This window comes from Urocampus carinirostris, chromosome 2, assembly GCF_059441175.1.
Source record: "Urocampus carinirostris isolate Australia breed hairy pipefish chromosome 2, RoL_Ucar_1.0, whole genome shotgun sequence".
NCBI classification, from domain to species: Eukaryota; Metazoa; Chordata; class Actinopteri; order Syngnathiformes; family Syngnathidae; genus Urocampus; species Urocampus carinirostris.
The window spans coordinates 8,501,054-8,525,310 of NC_142350.1; the positions used below are offsets into that span (position 1 = coordinate 8,501,054).

At 39.8% G+C, this 24,257-nt stretch overlaps 1 protein-coding gene and 1 pseudogene across 2 annotated transcripts in view; one reads left to right on the top strand and one right to left on the bottom strand.

Moving 5' to 3' along the window:
* The window catches only part of jarid2b (jumonji and AT-rich interaction domain containing 2b), a 108,636-nt gene extending 86,008 nt beyond the window's left edge, over positions 1 to 22,628 (bottom strand). The window contains exon 1 of one of the 2 annotated variants that reach the window (XM_088328734.1): positions 21,965 to 22,628. In XM_088328734.1, coding sequence (XP_088184860.1) covers positions 21,965 to 22,009 — 45 coding nt within the window. In that variant the 5' untranslated portion in view covers positions 22,010 to 22,628. The remainder of the gene's footprint in view (positions 1 to 21,964) is intronic. The other variant, XM_088328733.1, reaches the window with a different exon arrangement.
* LOC148370920 (insulin-like growth factor 1 receptor pseudogene) lies at positions 7,564 to 10,697 on the top strand (annotated as a pseudogene).
* Positions 22,629 to 24,257: the final 1,629 nt, after the last annotated feature.

The window sequence follows — 24,257 nt, forward strand, 5'->3', positions numbered from 1 at the left end:
GAATCATGAATTTAAAGACTTTGATAATGTCAATGATTTACCAGGCCAGTTATAAATAATAATAATAATAATAATAATAATTTCCTTGTATTGTCATTCTGTGTAACAATGTACACAGAACGAAATGTCGATTGCACCTGACCCGTTGTAGCGAGCCGATGCAGCCGCAGCCAACAGAGGGCGCCGCCGACCACTTTTTAAGTCTTAGGAATGACTCGGCCGGGGCGCGAACCACCGACCTCCCAGTCTCAAAGCGGGCGCCTTACCATCTAGGCTACTGAGCTGGTATCACATTTCCTAGAAAATTACAATGACCCATCGCTAGTGAGCCTGTTTCAGAGCTGAGCCCTGGGATACTGAGGTGTTCTTTGGGAGCTACCTACTGCACGCTACCACCACATTGGTGACCCCCTACCCAAGGCTGACTTGGACACGCTAATAGGAATTGTCTTGTTTTTCCAATAACAAAATTGTCTTGATTATTGTAAATTATATTGCAGTGGAAGGTGGCACGGAGGATCAGTGGTTAGCGTGTCCTCTGCACATTTCTGAGGTCATGGGATCAAATTCAACTACCAAGATGTTCTCCCTGCGCTTGCATGAGTTTCCTCCGCGCATTCCAGTTTCCTGCCACATTCAAACAAAGAAAAAACCCATGCATGTCAGGTTAATTGGCAGGTCCAAATTGTCCCGAGGTGTGAATGAGCGAGTGAGATAATGAAAGGATGGATGCTAAAACGTCAAATTAATACAGTACATTCTCATAGAAATGCGATTCAAAGTTTTATTTTATTTTTTTAATTAAATTAAAATGAATCGGGACAGATAACAATTGACCTTACTACTGAAATAAAGGATGCTAAAAATCATAATCAATATAAAATAAAATTCATTAAAATGATAAAATAAAACGTGTTACGACATACATTTCTGTCTTCACAAATTGAAAATACTTGGTTGTAAAACCTCGAAATGTTTTGATTAACGTATTCTTCTTTGTAAAATATGGAAAGAAAATGTTAAAAGTTTAAACGTTTGATCCAACTACACAATTGCGAATAACACTAGATGATTGAGAAAAAGTTGGAGAATAAATGTCATTAACAGTGCAAACAATCCTTACAATTAACAGCGCGACTTTCTGATGGATTTAAACTCTAAAGATGTTATTCTACTATTGCACAAGCTTCTTTGCATACAATGCGCCTTTCTTGCTTGTGTTTGAAGAAGGAGGAAACAGGATAACACCTTATTTGCGGCCAGATAAGGGACCTGTCTGACCGCAGGCACGCCTAGTTTTTGTTTGCTATGGATAACATGTTATCGTATAAACAGGTCTCAACTGTTTATTTTGATTACTCCCCTTCCCTTAGCAGAGGTGACCTTATGTAAATTAGGGCCTTCCGAACACAATAAATAGACAAGGAGCATAAGAATATTTCAGAGTATCCAGCAGACTGCCGTAGGGTAGACTATGGATATTTCTCCTTGCAAGTAAGTTATACTCACGATTCTTTGTGTCTTTTTGTATATAGGTTTTGTACATCTGTTGGGTTAAACCTGACATTTATTTGGTCCTTCGAGAGCCGGATTCCAAGATACCTGACGATCCCAGCGTGTGAGTAAAGATCCAGGCAAGTCTGTGGCCACAGCATTAAGACCCTTTTCGGGACTGGTCCTTTTCCTTACAAGTTGGGATCCGAAGGTTGACGGAAAGTCCAAGGACTCAGAGAACTGTGAGTAAAACTTTTATTTTAAAAAAGGAATGCATGTGACTAAAGTAAAAGGGTATGAGTGTGAAGAATTCAAAACAGAGTTAAGAAAATAAATCCTAACAATCCTAGGCACTATTAGGTAAAAGAGAAACGTGGCCAGTAAGACTTAAGACACAGATAGATAGATAGATAGATACTTTGTTCATCCCCGAAGGGAAATTCACATTTCCAGCAGCATCCCTGAGCTGAGAACAATCGAGAACAATCGAAAATAACACGGGAGCTGCTGGAGTGGCTGCCATTCGTGACAGCGCCGGAAGAAAAGATTCAATTTGAATCATTTACAAACAAACAAACAAACAATTGAATCATGTACAAACAAACAAACAAAATATTCATGTTTCAATAAGTGAAGTCTTAAGTAAGAGGGAAAGGGTTCCTCTCCGTTTCAAAAAGAACTCAAGGGAAGTTCTTTAAGTAAGAGGGCAAGGGTTCCTCTAAGTAAAAGGGCAAGGGTTCCTCTCTGTTTAAAAAGAACTCAAGGGAAGTTCTTTGTTCTTCAAAAAGAGTGAAAGTGAGTGTGAAAGAAAATACTATTACCACTAGGTAATTGTATTTTATACCAAAGCAACAGGGAATAAATGGTGAGCCTTTGTGGATGCATGTAGGCAAGAAAAAGGTAGAAGTGAGTTTTACCACAAAAGGTTATTTATCACCATCCTGTTGAAAGAGAAACTCAGTGTTAGAATACACTAGGTATTAAAAACCACTGAGTCCAAATTTAGTTCTAAAAATGGGAAAGGGGCAAAGTAAAGCAAAACAGAAGCTTTTAGAAGATTTTTCGTGCAAAGACTGGAAAGTTATTGAAAATGAAGATTCCTCAGCAATAAAACCCCTATGTTACTGGATAAAACAATATAACTTTAATGGGAAGTTGTCCACAGCAGGCATTAGAGAACTGCAACAAAAAATAAGAAACAAATGCAAACAGAAAAATAATAAGATGAGAAAAGAAGGTTATGAACAGACACAAGTCTGGATAAAAATAGCAGGACAGCGAGAGGAAGGTGAAAGGAGGCCAAGACAGGAGAGAGAGGATGTAGAGGAATTCATAACGCAGATAGAAAATCTAAGGCGATCTTATCATCTAAACGGAATGGAAGTACAGCAAGTTTGGATGACACAATTAGGGCCAGATTGGTTCCACGTAAAAGTAGCATACTCTCCAACTAATGACGCTAACCCTCCCGTGATACTTGCACCCGAATCTAAACGATTGACACAACAGGTGACCCCTCTCCTAGAAAATATCAGAACTAAATACAGGAAAAGAGCAAATTACAATGAAATAGGGAGATGTAAACAAAAACCAAATGAGCCATTTGATGAATACAGAGTAAGAATGGAAAAGGTGTTTAGGGCACATAGTGGGTTAGAACCTGGTGATGGAGCTGACGAGGGCCCCTATAAACAACAATTAAAAAATGCATTGCACTCAGGCTCCTTACCAGAGATTAGTGGATGGGTAAATCGCCACTATATAAGCATGAATGGAGGAACACTTGCAGAATACATAAATCATGCCCTCCATGCTGAGAAAGTGATCAAAAGTAAGAAAGGGGAGAAGAAGCCATCAACAATTTTCTACCAAGAAGATGAAGGAACCACAGTGTTTTTTCAACAATCTAGAGGTAGAGGCAGAGGTTTTGGATCACGTGCAAACAATAAACCTAGAACCTGTTGGTCTTGTGGGAAGGAAGGGCATATTGCTATAAATTGCGGAGGCAACTCTTCCCCACAAGACTATCAGAGTGCATGACTAGGCCCGGAACCAGGACCAAAGCCTGAAATGAAATTTGAGATAGAGATAAAGCTAAAGGATAAAAATGAGGAAGAGGAAGAATATCTTTTCAAAACTCGCCATGAGAGATTTGAAGAAGAGGTTTTAAACTTAGAAAACATACTGTATAAAGAGAAAATAAGAAACCTAAATCACCAAATTTTGTTAAATTTATTAGAAGTTTGATTGTTTGGGCCCTGTGTATGTCTTATGTTATATGTTTGTCTGTCTTACTTGTCAAAAAGAAAGCTAAACGCTAAAAAAAGTACGTTTTCAAAAGAGCTGAGATTGTTTAAAGAGTGATATTTAAGAAGAATTGATAGAACAGATTAAAGGAGTTGGAAAAAGTAGATTTTTTGAGGAATAGGTGTTCACCATAAGGGTGTTTAACACAGGCACCGGGGGCCATAGATGGTTCTGGAGATTTTCTTGCGGTCCGAATTTTTTTAGTTGAAAATCGATAAATTAAAAACTGAGAAATTTAGGAAAAAAAATGACTGAGTTATTTTAGATGCGTTAATTCAAGATAATGACAGAATAATACAGAAAAAGATAAGATATTCCTGTTTTCAGTAAAAAAAATTGGTAAAATAAGGACTGGGAAGACTAGGAAAAAATCTATTTGAGTGAATTGGAATAAATTAATTTGAGATAAAGGCATTTTTATACAAAAAGTATTGAAAAAGCGTTAATAAATAATTTATTTTCAATGAATATGGAGGAAAAATGTATTGAGTGGAATACAAATGAGTAATATAACTTGTTGCACATCAATATATGTGATTTTCACATTAAATAAGTGAAAAATAGTAGATTTAATTGGTTTGAAGGAAAAAATTAAAATTAAGTGAGATGATTAAACGTCATTTTCGCATTAAACTAGTGAGCTAAAAAGCTATTGTGAGAGGGCGTGTAAGGAAGGAATGTTATGTTGAGAATGGATTGTTGGCAGAACAGGTAGGGAAGTTACAAATACAGAAAGATAAGAGTAAGTAAAAGAAGGTATAAAGGGAAAAGAAAATAAATATTAAGAAAAGGAGCATACAAAAAAAAAGAGAAAGAGAAACATAAAGGGGAAAGTTAATTAAATATCAAAAAAGATAATTGGTTGAAAATTAAGTGAGACTAACCGTAATACCATAGATTGGGACAAATAACTTTACTTTTTCAACATTGAATTGTGTTAAGTCTAGATGACTAAAAGCAAATGGGTGAGAGTGAAGCACATTATAGAGTGCTTTTGGAGGTCTTCGTTGACTTGAAAAGCGCTGTATAAATGCAGACCATTTACCATTTATAACATTACTTTTATAGAAAAGCTACAAATATAAAAAAAATATTGCAAGGGGATGAATATCTAATTAAATGCTAATAAGCATGGACATAATATGTTGTTTTGCTTTAAAAGAAGAAGAAGAAAGAAATACCACAATATTTATACACAAATAATATTACAGAGGAGAAAATGTACGGTATTGGGTAGCAACAGGCGTTAACACATGGTTCAGCGATTCTACTGGACTATCCAGGAAGTCATTATTCTGGACTATAATAGTAAACTCAGGAGTACATCTGAAAAAAAAGAAAAAAAAGAAGGAATGACACATTTACTTTACTAAGGAACAGCAGGAGCTATTAAAACAAATTCCTAATAAACTATGGTCCCAGGGACCCACAGATGTAGGACTAGTAAAAGGAGCACAACCTATAATAATAAGACCCAAAACAGAACATCGGCCCAGAATAAAACAATATCCTTTAAGACCAGATGCAATGGAACGAATAAAACCAGTAATAGAAGATCTAAAGAAGGCGGGAGTACTAGTAGAATACGCTGAGTCACCCGTAAACACACCAATATTTCCTGTAAAGAAGGGGACCCCCATCTTCAGGGTGGAGAATGGTTCAGGATTTGATAGCGGTAAATAACGCAATGATCCAGAGGTCCCAGTGTGTGGCAGATCCACACACGCTATTGAACTCTCTGAGCCCAAAGGCCAAGTATTTCACAGTGGTAGATATAAGCAACACATTTTTCTCAGTACCAGTGCATAAAGACAATCAATTTTGGTTTGCATTTACGTTTAAAGGTAAAATATATACCTACACCAGATTACCTCAAGGGTATTGTGAAAGTCCAAGAATTTACTCTCAAGTAAGTTTCGAGCCTCTAAATAAGAGCGAACTATTAACTTATGTAGATGATATATTAGTAGAACCAGGGAAAGAAAAAGAATATTGCATAGTAAAGAGCAGGAAATCTGAGTCATTTCAAATAATCAAAATTTTGAAATAAGTTTGAAAATAACGACTTATTAACACAGAAAAAGAAATCGTGAGATTGGAAATTAAATTTTCTGTTTTAATCTCTAAATGAGATGTGCTTTGTTTTTAAAAGGAAAAAAAAATACACACAGTATTAAGTATTAATTCAGATAAGGTCATGTTTATTTGTATAGCTCTTAATCTCTAAGGATATTAAGGGGCTGCAAAGAGAAAAGACTATTGCAAACCGAAGATTATGATAATAATATAATATAATACAATGCGAGTTGATAAGGCAATTTATTAGTGACAAGTATATGTTGTTTTATATTGAATCAATGAGAAAAGATAGTTGATTATGATTGAAGAGAGAGGAAATGACAATTAAAAAAGATTTGACGTTGAGTTCCATTTGGCATTTTTGAGATTTTTGATGTTTAGACAGTGTGATGGTTTGGAATTTTGATAAGTTTAGCGCCAAGAACAAGATCCCCTAGGAGGACAACTGATAAAAAGTCTTTCAAGAGAAGGTGAAATAAGCCACGCTTAATTTTTAAGTATAAGCATGTTACAATTAACAAATGATTAATAAATACGTAACAAATGCTGACTTATAGTTAAAAAGAAACAATTTCTATGGAAGGAGTGTTTTCAGAAGATAACGAGAAACTGATTGAGCCTGAGTAGGTAGGATCATAGGAATTTAAAAATAGCAGATTAATTATCTTGAGACAGATCATGAGAATTTAAAAATATATCTGCATGGATAAAAAATAATGTTTACATGGTCATTTAACTTAAAGAAGAAAGGAAACAAAACGTGAACAAAAGAAAAAAAGGCTAAAATAACAGAGAAAGTATTGTTTCGTAGGAAAGAAAGATGAAACAGGAAAAAGGAGGACAGGCTATGCTATAGTAACACATGATAAAGTATTAAAGGCAGAAGCATTAACCCAACATTGTTCAGCTCAAGCTGCAGAATTAGTGATCCTAACAGAAGCCTGCAAACTTATGAAAGAACAACAACAACAATATACACAGATAGCCAGTATGCCTATGCAACAACTCACACGTTTGCACAACACTGGAAAAATAGAGGTATGATAACATCAACAGGAAAACCAGTGACACATGCAAAACTGCTAACAGAACTATTACAAGCAGTGCAGCTGCCAAAACAGTTAGCTATATGTAAATGTGTGGCCCACACACCAGAAACAAACCCAGTTTCAAAGGGCAATGCATTTGCAGATAAAATAGCAAAACAAGCTGCACAACGAGAAATAACAGTTCTAAGTCTAACAGAAAATGCCTTAAAAAAACAAAATACTACAAGAAATGCAACAACAATCGCCTAAACCAGAGCAAGAACTCTGGAAAAGAAAAGGAGCACACCTAAAAGATGGAATCTGTAAATGACAAGAAGATAAACCAATCCTACCAAAAAAATCTATACAAATGGGCAGAAATATTGAGACAAGGGAAGACATGTCTCAACAGGAGGGATAGTAGGATTGATAAACCAGATATTGATAAACCTATGGTTTTAACTCCTATTAAAAAAAAAAATAATAATAATAATAATAAAATAAAAAAATTGTAGAACATGTTTGATATGTGCAAAGCACAATGCTCAGGGTAATCTAAGACCAAAGAGAGGACAGTTTCCAAAGATAGAGAACTGTAATTAATTACCTTTTATGGACTTTATAGAACTTAACAATAGTGAAGGGAAAAAGTTATGTTTAATGATAATAGGTTCATTCTCAAAATCGATAGAGCTTTTTCCTACAAAACACCCAGATGCGCTAACAGTAGCTAAAGCATTATGCCAAGACATAATTCCATGTTATGGGATTCCAGAAAAGATCTATAGTGATAATGGTTCACATTTTGTAAATCAAAAAAAATTAACTAAAATAGGCATTTCATATAGACCTAAAAGATCACTGTGCTTATCACCCATAAAGTGCAGGGTTAGTGGAAATAAAAGAATGGAACTATAAAAAAAAACAGACTTAGGAAGTGTATGGAAGAAACCAAAAGACCATGGACTAAATGTCTAGAATTAGTAAAACTGTATATTAACACCATCAGTACAAATGTGCTAACACCATATGAAGTAATATTTGGTGAATTACCATTATTTAAAAATATGTGGGAAACTGATGATGAAAGTACTCTGGTTGATTACATGAGAAAAATGTTGCAGCACCAGAAGCAACTGGCGGATCGTAATGATAACGATGATACACTTTTTATGTCTCCATAGGAAAGCCAATTAGTTGAACCAGGTGATTGGGTTCTGATAAAAAGCAGTAAAGATTGCAGAAAAACACATGAGCTCATTTGACACACTGTAAGAAAGTAATTAAGCATGAGTAAAACAACTGTTTCGATGTTTCTATTTTAGCATACGCTTTGATTGTTCTTAGTTGCGTCATTGTAATAGCACTGTGGTACCTACTGGAGAGCTGTTATTCCTCAACAAAACTTTCAGAGGAAGTCTGGCTACAAAGGGGGCTGCAATTATAGTTTGCAGTCGTCTCAAACCAGTGAAGATTGTCCACAACTCTGGAAGTGTTAGGAGGAATTGCATATCTGCAGGTAGAATGCTAACAGGTAGAATGGTAGCGGTAGGCGAATTGATAGTAGCAATTATAGCAACGTTTTTATTGTTATTTGAAGAAAACCTTAATGTGCAAAAGAGAAGAAGAAAAAGTAAAAGAACTCTCAGGAAGACAACTGGGATGGCGTTCCCCAGGTTTCTCCAAGAACCCCACGGGCGCTGAGATGCTTTTGCACCCGGCAGTGGTGAAGCCATATTTGACACTCCTTGCTGAGAGCTCCAACCCTGCAACTCTGGAGGGCGCTGCAGGGTCACTTCAAAACCTCTCACTGGAAGTTTGCGGCATACAACCGTGCTGCAGTGTGGTAGGAAAAAGAACTTTCCATCCTGGTGGAGTTGCTGCGAATGGACAACGATTAATGTGTCCCAGCCGTTGCAAGCACGCCTGCACCGAAAAAGGCGAATGCTGCCACCGCCAATGTCTGGGCAGCTGCACGCACGCAAACAGTGACACGGCATGCGCCGCCTGCCTGCATTATTACCACGAAGGCCGCTGCGTGCCCGACTGCCCGCCCGGCACTTTCAAGTTCGAGGGCTGGCGCTGCATCACCATGGACCTTTGCTCACAAGTTCACCTGCCCAGCGACGTTCACTTCGTCATCCACGAGGGCGAGTGCATGCCCGACTGCCCCTCCGGGTCCGCACCAACGAGAGTAATCGGATGCTGTGCAGCGCCTGCAACGGCCTATGCGACAAAATCTGCTCCACCTCCGTCATCGACTCGGTGAACGCCGCTCAGTCCCTCAAGGACTGCACCGTCATCGCCGGCAATCTGGACATCAACATCCAGCACCTTCACAACCTCTGGGACTGGACTCAGCACAACCTAACCATCCGTGCGGGACGCCTCTTCTTCCGCCTCAATACCAAACTCTGCATGTCTGAGATCCACACCATGTGGGAGAAAACCAGCGTCACGGAAAAGCCCCAGGAAGGCGACTTTCGCAATAACGGCGAAAGAGCCAGTTGTGTGAGCCACGTCCTCAGGATTTTGTCCAACAGCACGTCCAGCTATGCCATCCGCCTGATGTGGGAGCGCTACCATCCACGGGATTACAAAGGCCTTATCAGCTTTATGGTCTACTACAAAGAGGCCCCTTCTCAGAACATCACCGAATTCGACGGCCAGGACGGCTGCGGTTCCAACAGCTGGCACATGGTGGACGTGGATCTTCCAAAGGATAATAATACGGACCCCAAAGTCGCCATTCACCACCTCAAACTCTGGACCCAGTATGCCATTTTTGTCAAGGCCATTACCCTGCGGGTGGAGGACAAGCACATTCCTGGTGCAAAGAGTGACATTATTTGAATTCGAACTCGTCTGTCATTGCCGACCGTGCCCAAAGAACCCCGTGCCTACGCAAATTCATCCACGAAGCTGCTGGTCAAATGGTCGCCGCCTTTTTTTCCCAACGGCAACCTAACTTACTACCTCGTCAGATGGCAGCGGCAGCCAGAAGACCGAGAGCTATACCTGCACAATTACAACTCCAAAGAGCTGAAGATCCCGATCCGGATCCCTGCCACGGGATTTAGCGACATGGAGGAGATCAGCAAGCCCACCAAGTCGGAATTGTCCGGGGCCAAGAAGGGTCCTTGCTGCGTTTGCCCAAAGACCCCAGAGGAGAAGGACCGGGAGAAGGATGACCGCGTCTTTCTCAAGCTCTTTGAGAACTTCCTCCACAACGCCATTTTTTTTTGCAAAGACCTCAAGATCGTCGTCGCCGGGACCTTTTTGGCCTGGCAAATGCCACTTCCTTACATTTTCCAGATCTTTTTTCAGAAGTTTTTGACTACGGTGAATCAGACGACAAAGTTTAACCTCTAAGTGTAACATGAGTACCATAACATGATTCTGTAACTGAAAATCGAGAGAAGAAGTTATTGGATGACAAAGAGAAATAGTGCAAAGTGAATAAACAGGAGGGAAATGATGGATTTAAACTCTAAAGATGTTATTCTACTATTGCACAAGCTTCTTTGCATACAATGCGCCTTTCTTGCTTGTGTTTGAAGAAGGAGGAAACAGGATAACACCTTATTTGCGGCCAGATAAGGGACCTGTCTGACCGCAGGCACGCCTAGTTTTTGTTTGCTATGGATAACATGTTATCGTATAAACAGGTCTCAACTGTTTATTTTGATTACTCCCCTTCCCTTAGCAGAGGTGACCTTATGTAAATTAGGGCCTTCCGAACACAATAAATAGACAAGGAGCATAAGAATATTTCAGAGTATCCAGCAGACTGCCGTAGGGTAGACTATGGATATTTCTCCTTGCAAGTAAGTTATACTCACGATTCTTTGTGTCTTTTTGTATATAGGTTTTGTACATCTGTTGGGTTAAACCTGACACTATCCATCTATTCTCTGCAGCACTTATCCTCACTAGAGTCGCAGCTTGCTGGAGCCCATCCCAGATAGCGTTGGTCAGCAGCCATTGGGACACCCTAAACTAGTTGCCAGTCGTTGGGCACACAGAGACGTACAACTCACTCGGTCACTCACACCTGGGGACAATTTGAACCGTCCAAGTTACCTGACAGACATGTTTTGGAACGTGGAAGGAAACCTGGGTGCCAGGAGGAAACCTACGCAGGTATGTTGAGAACATGCAAACTCCGCACAGAAAGCCTTGCGGCTGGTTTTGAACCCATGACCTCAGAACTGTGGTGCTCATCAGCCATGCGGCCCACAGCACGACTACTAATTGATAAATACATTGTCAACTATCCTAATAATTAAGTCCATACATGCCCTTCAGATTTGAAATTCTCCAAATGTTAGCTTCTCGACAGTAATTAGTGAGTTTTTTTGTCTTCTTTGTGTTGAACCAAATTAACGTTATGGTGATATTGGCACAAATCTAGAGTCCCACTTTAGTAAATTTAGTATTTTTAAAGAAATTCTTGATATTGGTCTGCCCAAAAGCAAAAGTTGCACATTTATAATTTAATATTAAAAAAAAAAAAAAAAAATCAATATATGTTTCTTGAGGATTTGGGGTTGGTGTTAGGACTGAAATTGAAGCAGGCCTTTTCTTACTCTCACCATTTCCATTAGGGCTGCACAATTTAATGTATTTTAATTTCGATGCGAATTTCGGTTTTAAAATAAAAGCCCATTTACTGTGGGGTTTTTTTTGTGTTTTTGTGAGTTCTTAATTATAGTGACATGCTTTAAACTTAAGAAAACAGCGCCCTCTTTTAGGGTTGCTGTCGACCGACCATTTTTTACTTTTTGATTCCTCAATCGACGCAAGTACCTCCCTACCCATAAAATGCAATAGAGAGCACTTCAAGTTAATTAAGCTAGTGGTCTAGTCTCCACAATTTTCCAAATAAACATTTTTTTAGGATTCTGCTATAACAGATCAACAAACTCGGCTGGTAAGTGTGTGGCATAGCATGCTGCTTGCAAACATTGCCTAGCCTTTGGCTAGTGCCTTTAAAACCTGCCTCTGATAGGCAGGTGCCGTTATAATTGGAACTGTGACCATTCTGGATGGCCAAACATTTCATCACTCAAAAAAGGGAAAAAAAACAAACAAACACGGAACTATAAATTCTTGAAAAAAAAAATGCAATGCCGTGCTATTACATCATATCGCATCATATCGTGGAACACTACTTTTCATGCAACACTAACAAATAGGAACAAAACCAAAAAAACGAGGGCACGGGTATGATGTCATTCTCCAGAACTCCACCCACGTCCCATTCTTCCTTCCTAATGTGTTCCGCTTTGCTAAAAGTAAGTTAAAAGCAGATAGGCACGGTGGAAAATTAAGCATGACAGCTTTTTGAACTCAGTTCAGCATTGTTAACACATAGTTAATAGAGAAAATATTTAACTTCTAACTTTTTTAAGGATACCTCAAACGGCAAACTCCACTTTTAACAAAACGGATACATTTGCCCAAAGATTCTACAAAGAAAGTCATCCACTGAAAGCAAAGTTAATCTTTGGCTAAGAATAATACACAACTATGTCAACAAGGAACAGCGCAATTTCCACTACAGTAACATCAGTCAGCATTTCCCCAACACTCTTAAGATTTTTATGAGAGGCGCACCGGCGGCAAATCGATTCGCCCTCTTGTTGCCTTGTCCCCGGAGGCTCAATTCGCACAACGACCGTGTCACAATAACGAAGGATCAGGCAGCGAGGTGAAAAGGTAACTGTTGTTTATTAAACAGATGCGGCACGGCGACCGGCGCTTTGTCGGGGAGATGGACGGGAAGGTCAATGGAATCGAAAGCGGGATTAAAAACTCCTAGTTAGGTTTAATATGAAGCAATTACTTCCACATAGTTGACACAGTTGAACCTCGGTGAGAAAACTGGTCAGACGGGCAAATGTTTGTCCTTACAACGAGGCGTAATATTGAATCTCTCAAATCCTTTATTTAGTTTGTATAAAAAAAGTGCTTCAAGTTCACGTTGTTCCCATTTACATTCAACCACCTTTTAAAACAAATTCCTAAAAACAAATACCTTGTTTTTATGATAAACGTTTGTATGTGTGTTTATTTGTGATAATGCTAAACTGGGATTAAGGCAACAATAATCAGAGCTATATACTGTGAACTCCAGCAGCTCCCGTGTTATTTTCGATTGTTCTCAGCTCAGGGATGCTGCTGGAAATGTGAATTTCCCTTCGGGGATGAACAAAGTATCTATCTATCTATCTATCTATCATGCATTTAAAAAAAGTTATATTTAAATTCCTTAAAGTACAAAACCTTCTGTTTTTTATAATTAATAGTTATGTGCGTCGCGGCGGATGAGTGGTTAGCGCGCAGCCCCACGGTGGAGGTTCAGGGTTCAAGTCTAGCTACCGCAGCCTCCCCGTGTGGAGTTTGCATGTTCTCCCAATGCCTGCGTTGGTTTACCCAGGGCACTCTGGGTTCCTCCCACATTCCCAAAAACATGCATGTCAGGTCAATGGCCGGTCTAAATTGTCTCTAGATGTAAATGAGCGAGTGAGTTGTACGGCAACCAATTCAGGGTGTCCCCTGTCCGAAGATAGCTGGGAAGGGCTCCAGCACCCCCACGACCCTATTGAGAATAAGCGGTCCAGATAATGGATGGATGTAGTCATGTACTATTTTGGTACAAACCATTATTTCGACGTTATTGGTTTAAAAAAAACTTGTAAGCACATCTATAACGTACATTTGGTGCGCAGTTTTACGTACATGAACATAGTAAATGTATTGGACGGACAGGTAAGAGAGGCGGTGAGAATGTTTATCCAATCAGAATGCAGAACTCATACCTGTCAACTCATACCCTTTCCCCTGGATTTATACGCTTTTGATCATTTCAAATTGATTTGAGAATAGTGTTGCGGTATTCTGCATTTCCCATCTTGCTGTGAGTAAATAAGTGTCTCATTGTGTTTGTAGGGTTTATTATACCTTAGTAAGGGGAATTGCAATAATTGGGCTGAAGTTGACAGGTATGCGAACACAATACACAATGCAAATCAGTGAAGTAGCGAGACCACGAAAAGTGATCCACGAACTGTTTACACATTACACAAATATCTTGCGAGCTCTGTTGTGGGCAAAGAGCTGGACAGCCTAACAACAGTAGCTGAGAGACGAGCACTGAAAAAGCTGAGGTCAATCATGGACAATCCATCGCATCCACTACACAGCATTATCTCCAGACAGAAGAGCAGTTTCAGCGACAGACTGCTGTCACTGTCTTGTACTACGGACAGACTGAAGAGATCTTTTCTTCCTCATGCCATGAGGCTCTTTAACTCCACCCGGCAGAGTAAAGGCCCACATTAAACCACACCACCTACATTGGATATTACCGAATCTTACTGCAATATGTATTCTGTGTAGCACTATTTAGTTACTCTATATAACACGCTACAGTGGGCATTTGCACGTCACACTGGGTATTTGTATATTGTATTCTTTTGGCTTTATTATTGTACTGTTCTCAGCTCAGGGATGCTGCTGGAAATGTGAATTTCCCTTCGGGGATGAATAAAGTATCTATCCATCTATCTATCTATTCTGTCAATTTCCACAGTCCTTTTTCACTAAATGAATAATAAATACACTTTGCATGATATATATATTTATTTATTTTTTCAAATCAGTGGTGCATCGATCTATAGTCTAATAAGTCACGAAAAACACTTGTGACATTGAAAACCTTGTTTTGAGTCAAAGGAATGAAAAGGTCGAAGGTTGTAAGCAATCAATGACCCAACAAGTCCCTTGCTAAGAATAATTTGCTTTATTTCTATTTTAAAATGTATTTCTATATTATTACTTTACTTTTAATTCTTACTTATTATCACTGTTGTTGAGTTGGTTTTAGTACTTATGTACAGTGGTATTTTATCTTATTGTACATTATCTTGCACTTCAGGATGACAGCTTTTAATTTCATTGTGCATTTGACATATTTCAATGACAAATTAGGTTCTTGTGGCTTTGTTTGTCTGCTTAAAAAGCGATTAAAAGTGCCACTGTGGTCATTACACTGGTGGGGGCTTTACAATGTGCTCTAACTAGAGAAAAGCAACCTAAGTGTAATCATTCCCTGCCAGATTTGCTTGAATGGATCTTTGACGTCTACAGCCATCTGTGGCAGACTAAAACAGATTTGGACGTCTAAAGCGTCTAAATGAAATAGTTGTCTTATCTATGAGAGAAAAAAACATGGATTTCTCTGACATCCACACTTAATATAGTTGCAGGAGAACAAGAACTGTCTGAAATAAAGTAAAATGAGGGTTCGACTTCACAGTATTGAGAACGATAAGCAGTGTTTCACCCACATACACACACAAACCTCTCAGTGCTCGACCAGCTGTCCCAGCTCCACCTCCCCCTCCCAATCTCTGTCCACACCCACGGGAACAGGAGCGCATAAATCACATGGTGGAATGAAGTCGTACGTGATGTACACACAATGCCTTTCAACACCTACACAACTTTTCTCAGACACTGATATGACAACTAGGGAAAAACGAACAACTTTTGTGTGAACGTGTAAAGGTAAAGACTCCAAACCTCAAAAAACCGACAGGACTTTTGTCATTTGTTAAGGGGAGACACAATACCAGGATCAGTGCTAAAGTGACTAATGATGACGTTTTTAATCGATTGAAAAATAAAAATTAAATAAAAACGACTGATAGAGGACTTTAGACAAGGACAACAACAAAAACTATATTTTTAAAGAAATTTGGTCTATTATGGACGGCTCACTCATGGGTGGGCAAACGTTTTTATTTGCAGGATGCACTTGGTGAAAAAAATTAGAAGGAGGAGCTGGACCAGGAGAAAAAAAATGACACTGGGGAGAAGACTGGCCACATCGCCACATTTTATATTAGTAGTACCTTTTTTTTTAACTATGAATTATTATACTTTTATAATTTTTGTTTGGCAGATACAGTTTGCTGATCCCTGGGCTAACACCACCAATTTTTAGTTATTTATTTTTAGATTAAATCAAATCTAAAACAGACCAGAACATGCATCCAAAAGATGCTGGGGGGGGGGGTTATTTCTCATTCTAGTGTGGTCTTCTAGTTCAAGGTGTTAATCAACTAAATTTAAGATTAATACACACTGCTTTTGTTGAAACAAACGTTCTTACTGTTGATTGTGAAATACAGTAAAACTGTGAGTAACTGTCCCTACCTTACAATGATTTCATGTTGCAATGTGGAACAACAATTTTTTTCAAGCCCTTGATACGTCATTTTCCCCACTACACAACATCAAAAATAAATGCGTGCAGACGAAAAATCAAACGTTACGGAACTCTTGCCCTAAAAATAAATTAATGTCATATCTCGGGGTCCACAGCACTGAACAAAAACTAAAAAGTTAATCACATTTGCAAGAAGAAACGTTTATTTCCCTAATCTGTCAAAATTTTCCAAGCCCTTTCAGGTCACATTTACAATTCCAGAACTGATGTCGGCACAAAAATACACCGGGTGGAAAATTCATGCCAAACAGTTGCCAATATTGTACATATATGGAAGGAAAAAGTAGAGGCAGAAGCGCAAGCAAAACATATGGAAAAGACGCCAACTCTCCGCCTTTCGCCAGCTCCACGAGGAACATAAACACGAGCGTAGGCCAGTCAAATAAACAGGCCATAAAGCAGGCCCCGGCTTTTGGTTTGTGACCGTCTCTATGGTGACTGGGTGAGGATGGATCTGCTTCTTTAAAGAGAACCCCCCCCCCTCACCATCCCATGTTGCGCACACGTGAGGATTTGCATTGAAACATAAGACTCAATGAAGCGCGGCAAAGCTCGGGCACGGCGGAAAAGAAAACAACCCGCTGACCCTGCAGCCCGTGTGGAGAGGCCCCACATTTCATTTCGGATGGCCCGACAAGTGGGGAGATAAAGAGAAAGGGGAAAGGGAAAGTAATGGAAGGAGGGGCTTTTGCAACTCATCCCTCGCTCGCTCTATTTTGGTTTCCTGGGTGCGTTTTGGCCACCGTCATCGGCAGAGCGCCTGATGAAACAAACCCTGACAGCCCTCTTTGCATTTGCAAAGGCCCCCGCAGCAGCTGTGCAGGTCCCACACTCGCGCACACACAAAGTTGGGTTGTGAGACCCCAGCTGGGGCCTTAGCGCAGCAAAAACGGCAAAAAAAAAAACAACGTAATTTTTCTTCGTCGCCAGACCATGTGGCCGACAACAACACTGCTACTTGTTAACCTTCCCCTCGGCATGATTGGAAACATGAGCGTGAAAACAGGAGTTAAATCGATTCTAAGTTTCACATTAAAGGGACAATGTGTATTTTTTTAACCACTAGATTCTGTATTTGTGTCATGCAACTGAAAACGAATGCTAAATGAACAAGGAAGAAGACAAACTTTGGAAAGTCAAAAAGCCAAACTGCAAAATTGTTCTTCTCATTTGTTTTCCAAGTCTTTCAAAAGTTTTTAGCCTTTTAAGGGTACCCTTAGCAGCAAGACGGCAGACTAATATATCAGCATTTTATAGGTGAGCCTCGTGTCATTTATAATGAATACAATTTTTTACATCTGGTATTTTAAAAGAATGCAGTTATATTTATTCATGGTTTTGCTTCTTATTAAATTGATATTATTCAATGGATAACGTTTTTACCACAGGGAGGTGCGAAATAACACACAATTTCCCTTTAAGAAAAATATTTCCCCACAATTACGACCATTTTCCTTTCATGTTTTACTAATAGCGAAGAAATCTGAGAATTAGGGAAAATTACAGATGTCTCTACATACAAAGGTTTCAGGTTACAAAGTACCTGAATAGGGAAATAATGCCTCTAGTTACAAAGACATTTAAGTATACAAAGGCAAAACTACAGTAAAGTACGTGCTGCCGTTCGCCACTCCCAAAGTTCTACCTGGCAACCGGTGCGTATCCCTGCATGCTCTTCGTTTCCCCTTCCGGCACTATGAACAGTCTACTGTATGGTACAGTTACAAAGAGCTATGATTCACAATGGGCCCCACAAAAGAAATGCAGAAAAGTGGCCAAGGAGAAAAGGAGATATTTTCTGTCCGTCTAAACACATCAAGAGATATTAAAAAGGTATGAAAACACACACCACCGTGCAGGAGGAGTTTAGAGATAACAAGGAAGATGCATCCATCACCCTAAAACTCAATGAAGTCTCAGAATGTATAGCAAGGAATCACCAAGAAAAAGTGTTGACAGGTCAGGCTGTCGCTCATTATATGACGTCTGTCTCGCGTAATTCTGACGGATTGTCAAACTCTGGCAAAAGCAGATCTCATCGGATCAGCTTGTCAAAGAAATGCTGGGCAAAAAACACTGCTGAGGACTAATAAACAAAGAGGCCAGTTAAATACGCATTTTTATTATTTCCTTTGTGTTTTTACATTATATGCCTCTTATTTTATGTTTATCTTGCGGTAATCTAATTTTGATATGTATTTGTTTCATGTTCTGATGCTCTTATGATATAAAAAAATATATACTTTTGCGGGGCTTGGAAGGGATTAGCACATTTACATTCAAAAGGCGACTCTACCCACAAATGTTTCAGGTTACAAAGCTACTTGTAACATTTGTAAGTGGAGATACTACTGTACTCATTAAACATGGTCAATTTGCTTGGTTTAACACTGTGCAACAATGCAAAGCATTAGCGACTAACGTGTAAACAATGCTAGCAGTAGCAGTTAAGTTCCATGATACCGACTTTGGCTGCTAATTTTTTTAGCCTCACCAGCTAAAGAGATACTAGTGGCTAAAGCGATGCTAGCTATTATAAATCAATGCTATTTACTAATGCAACTAGCAGTGAAAATGTGCGCAGATTCCTGGACAGGGACTGCCAGAAGAGAAGAGGCCCCAAGGTGAATCTGACGATCTTTCAGTTTTTTTGCGATCAATTATCCTGGTGGCAATAAACTATGATATGTGCTGCAAGGTAATTCTATGACTAATTGTTTTTTCCCTAAATGGACCTTTATGGTAGTGTCAAGCTGAAGCACATCGCTGTGGGCCAGCTCTGTCTGGTTTGCTTTTATGAAGCTTAATCAATTATTTCATCTCCAATAAAGAAGATTCTGTGTTTCTTGGGGTCCAGAGAGCAAATGGGGTTGGGGGGGGGGGGGCTTCAGGCTCATGTTTGAGGGGAAATGGCTAAGTCGAGCGTGCGTAATTGCCCTACGCTAATTAAGGGAGGGCACCGGGGGATTGGGAAGGCCGGAGGGAAGGGGGGGAATCAGTAGGGTCCATCATGGAGTGAGTAGGGGGTTGGGGGTCCGAAGTTGCCCTTTCAGGTTTATCAGAAATTTTCCGAGCTCCGATTGCAAGCAGCTGCTAAATGCAAGACAGATGTGGAACACGCACGTGCTAGCATCAGATGAACTCTGAAGCAGCTTCACAGCGAGAAAATGATAGTAATTAGTCATGCTTGTTAGTATTCCTTCATTAAATATCTATTTTGCCAATTGTGAAGTTACTCTTGTAAGAGTATTCTTTTTATAAGGGTGGTAGGCAATGTTCAGCTGATTGAAGGAAGCTGTGTTGCTGTTTGAAAATACTCAATGCAACTATGTAATGCAGTCTCAACTGGTATGTGTATAAAATGTAAAACGCAAAGATCATCTGGTTTCTACCTAAAACTTGGCTTGATGGTTCTTTGAGTTTAAGGCTCAAATTTGTCACAGATTTACATCTATTTGGTTCAGAAATTTCAACCGATCATGAGGTTGCTAAAATGTTTTGATGATGCTCAGTTTTAGACAAGTTAAACATGAGTATAATAGGTGTGTGTGAAAAGGGTACAGTTTGATAAATCTACTGTCTCTCTGTGTAAAGCAATATTTGGTTTATTGTTATCAAACATGTCTATGCTGTGTTTTGTTCAAAACAGGCAGATTTCACAGCATCTTTCGAAGAAAGTTGTAAGGTGTGTGAAAAAAAGCACACACTGATAAATCCGGTAGGCTCTCTGTGTGAAACTAAATTTGGGTTTTTTTTCCCCATCAAACGTCTTGTCATCCCGTCTTAACTAGATCTTGTGTTTAATGTACTCAACTCAACCAATTTTTACCTGAAACTTGGCTTGTTGGAGCTCGGAGATCAAGACTATCATTAGGCATTGCACATGAGTAGCTCTCTGTTTGAATTTATATTTGGTTATATATTATATAGATTTGACGAGTTCCATCTAAAAACAGGCCAATTTCCCAGCAGGGGTTGAATGAGGGTGGATATAAAAGGTTTGTGAGAATGGCTGCAATTTTACACAAGCTCTACATGACTAATGGTAGAGTTTTGTGTGAAAAGGCCAGTTTGATAAATCCTCCCTCTTTGTAAAACAATATTTGATTTATTGTTATCAAACATGTTATGCTGTGTTCTGTTCAAAACATGCAGATTTCAAAGAATCTCTGTAACAAAGGGCTGAACGACTGAGGATCCAAGTTTTGTGATGGTGCTCGCAATATCACAGAAGCTTTGATTGACGAATAGGTAAAGTCCAGTGTGTAAAGGGGCACATATTGATAGATCATGCTTACTCTCTGATGAAAACAGTCTGACACAGAAAAGTTTGACTAGCAAGTGTTTAATGACCCTGTTTAAGAATTGTGATACTTAAAATTTTACAGAGGCTTTACATGACTAATAGACAGAGTTATGTGTGAAAAGGCATTCATTGAGACCCTGCTGTCCACTTGAAAATTTGCTTTTTGTTAGTTTGTTTTTTCCATCAGATGTATCTTTGTTGTGTTCTGATGAAAACCCACTGATTTCACAACATCTGTGGATAAGAGGGTTCAACAACTGCAGACTTTTGATGATATATTTATCAAAAGTGGCTAAAGTATATCTATAAAACATTTTAAATGCGCGGTGTTGTTCTAAAGAAACCGAACACGTACTTGAACGCACCGCCGACAACAACGCGTGAAGGCTGCGTGCGTGCAACAAACTTTAAATGGCCACGCGAGACACGGAACAAGGCGACTTCCACGGCAAGTTGAGCACCCAAGGACACGATTGTGACACAAAAACGTTCTTAGAAATTCACTCCACTCTTGTCAGCTGAGTGGAAATCACCCATGGCACGTTCGCCGGCGGCGTGGAGAAAATGGTCGCTTCTCGTCACGTACGCGAGGACCCCCTCCCTCTCTACCCCCTGCAATGCGACTCGTCGAAACGAGCGAGTAGTGGGTTATAGAAAGCACATTGACACTGAAAAATATATTTTTGTCTTAAGATAATAATAAAGAGGCCGTCAAAGAAGCTAACAAGCTAACAGCGAGAAGGTTTGCTTCGATGTTAGCTTGCTAGCAGAAGGTCACGCCAATACCTGCCAGGTTTACCCCCCCCCCCCCCCTCCCTGAAAGAAGGAGGCTACCCAAGCGGGATAAGTAATGGGTAGTACCCCCACTCTCCAATACACCCCCACGGAACACACTTTGAAGTTCGTAGTACAACCGAAAAGGCAACGTTGATTTTACGTGACCATTTCATTCAGCTTGCGCACTTTGACGAGGGGAGCCACAGACAACACGCTCGGGTGGAATTAAAACACGCCCGTGAAATTGATCCCCCACCCCCTGTTCAACCTTCGTCAGCATTCCCCCTACCAATAAAGTGAGATAACGTAAAGATACAGAAGAAGAGATCGGGGCCGTGGCCGCCAATGTTGGCGAACCACAGACACACAAAAAATGTTCACCTCAAATTTTGAGTCAATTCAACGCAAAATAAACAAAGAGTCCATGCCATTTAAACCGGTCACGGTATCAAAACGAAGCCACCAGCACAAACGTGTCTCGAAAAAGCTAAAAAAAAAGATGATTTGACAGAGAAAATAGTACATTTTCACAATAAATTCTGTGTTTAGGTGCGGTTTTTTTAAAACAATAACTTGTTTTAAAAATACCATCACCGCATCCTTGCCTTTTTTTCCTTTAGGATGAAAGTTGAAACATTCAAAGCAACACCAAATGAATAAAGTTAGTGTACTCACGTATTTCTTCTGAATAATATTCCTTTTTGGTCGTTCTTTGCTCATTATGCACTTTAGTCCCCCCGCCCTCCCCCTAAAAGAGGAAAACTAGAAACGAAAGAATGGCCACATGAATGTCTCTCCCCCCCTCAAGGAGCACCAGCGAATTTAAATCCCCCCAAAAGAGAGGAGGGGGCAAAAAAAACCTTTTAAAAAGGACAATCCTTCCTTTTTTTGGCTTTTATCCTTCAAAGTGGGTTACTGTTCCAGTTGGGTCGACGACGAACCGAAGACGAACTCACTCGGCGGGGTCACATAGCCCAAACAATCGCAACATAACAATAAGTTCCGTTCGGCTCCTGGTTCTTCTTTCACCATCGTCCGTCAAGCCGGGTTTAAATCCAGGATACAATAAATAAAGTCAATAGAATAGAAAAAGACGATCAGATTATGAATATAAAAAAACAAACAAACGCGTCTTCTTCTCGATCTCTCTATGCCGGAGATTCGCGGCTGCGGTCGTCGGGAGTACTGCCGAAGAGAGTCCGTGTAAGCTCCTTTCTTCCCCGGCGTCAGCCTATCACGAAGCGCGGGGGGGAGCAGCGGTAACTTTGAAAAGCCCACTAAAGCTGATCCACGCAGGGAAGCCGGACCAAAACAGAACTCTTTTATTGGGCTGTGCATGGTTTTGCTTACGTGCTTGTTAATGAGACTTTAAAACTGGAATATTGGAACATTTTAGAGACACGTGGACGCCCTTTAAAGTTGTAATTATTACGGTGCGTTCTAAAAACCTCGGATTTGTTAGAAATTTGAAAGGTAGACCGATTTTTTTTTTTTTTTTTACAAAAACACATGCATCCTGTAACAATAGAATATTTTCTGCATGTCACACTTCAAGCAAATGTTTAACTAATTCAATGTCTCGAATTGGACGTTCTCGTGCCAGCCATTTTTTGCCATTTTGGCTCATTTTTGAAGCCGTACAGAAAATGTAGTTCTGTCCCCACAAAGGCGTAGGACGTATTGAAAGAAGAATTGGACCCTCATCTTTCATTAGAACAAATTATGTGTTTAGCTTTTACCATTGTTTGGTAAACAACAATTGAACTTTGCTAAGTTTTTTGAAAATTCTCTTATACAAATAAAAATTTTGAGAAAAACGCCAGATGTTTCCAGTGACATGATTATATGATTTCTGTCACTCGGGAGCCGCCCACACTTTCTTAATTGCTGATTATAGGAAACAAAGCAACACGTAGAAGTGGGGACTCCATAATGTGTGGACAAAGATCTGATCAATGCTATTCCTGCCATCTAGTGGGGATTTAGCCCACTGAAATCATTCCCAGAGGCTTGATTCTAACTGATCAGCAGCACCAAAACATTTAAATGATCTGCATTTATATAGCGCTTTTCAAGTCAATGACTTCCCAAAGCGCTTTACATTGTGCTTCACATTTCCCAATAGCGGCCGTGATCTGTGCAGCCATGTAAGGCGCTAACCTGCTTATTGGGGGTATTGGGGTTTCAGTGTCTTACCCAAGGACACTTCGGCATGTAACACAGACAAGCCGGGATTCGAACTGGGATCCCTTAATCCTAAAACGATCGCTCTACCTCCTGAGCTACTGCCGCCCTCATCTCATCAGCCGTACCGCTTATCCTCATTAGGGTCGCGGGGGGGCTGGAGCCCATCTCAGCCATCTCCGGGCAGTGGGCAGGGGACACCCTGAACTGGTTGCCAGCCAGTCGCAGGGCACACAGGGACAGACAATGCATTCGCTCATTCACACCTAGGGACAATTTGGACCGGCCAATTCACCTGAAATGCATGTTTTTGGAACGTGGGAGGAAACCGGAGTGCCCGGAGGAAACCCACGCAAGCACGGGCAGAACATACAAACTCCGCACAGGAAGTCTGGAGCTGGATTTGAACCCACGACAGGTTCCCATGACATGAACTGTGCCGCACAAGCGCTAACCACTGTGCTGCCAACATTTATATATATATATATATATATATATATATATATATATATATATATATATATATATATATATATATATATATATATATATATATATATATTTCATACACACACACACACTTATATATATCTAAACAAAACAGTGTATTTTCAGGTTTCAAAACTGAGGGACAATGCTTCTCAAAATGTGTATATACATTATGGCACTGAATGAGTCAAGTCAAGTCAAATGTATTTATATACCCCTTAATCACAAAAATGTCTCAAAGGACTGCACAGGATTACAATGACACAATTACCTGATCTTAAACCAACATGCTTAA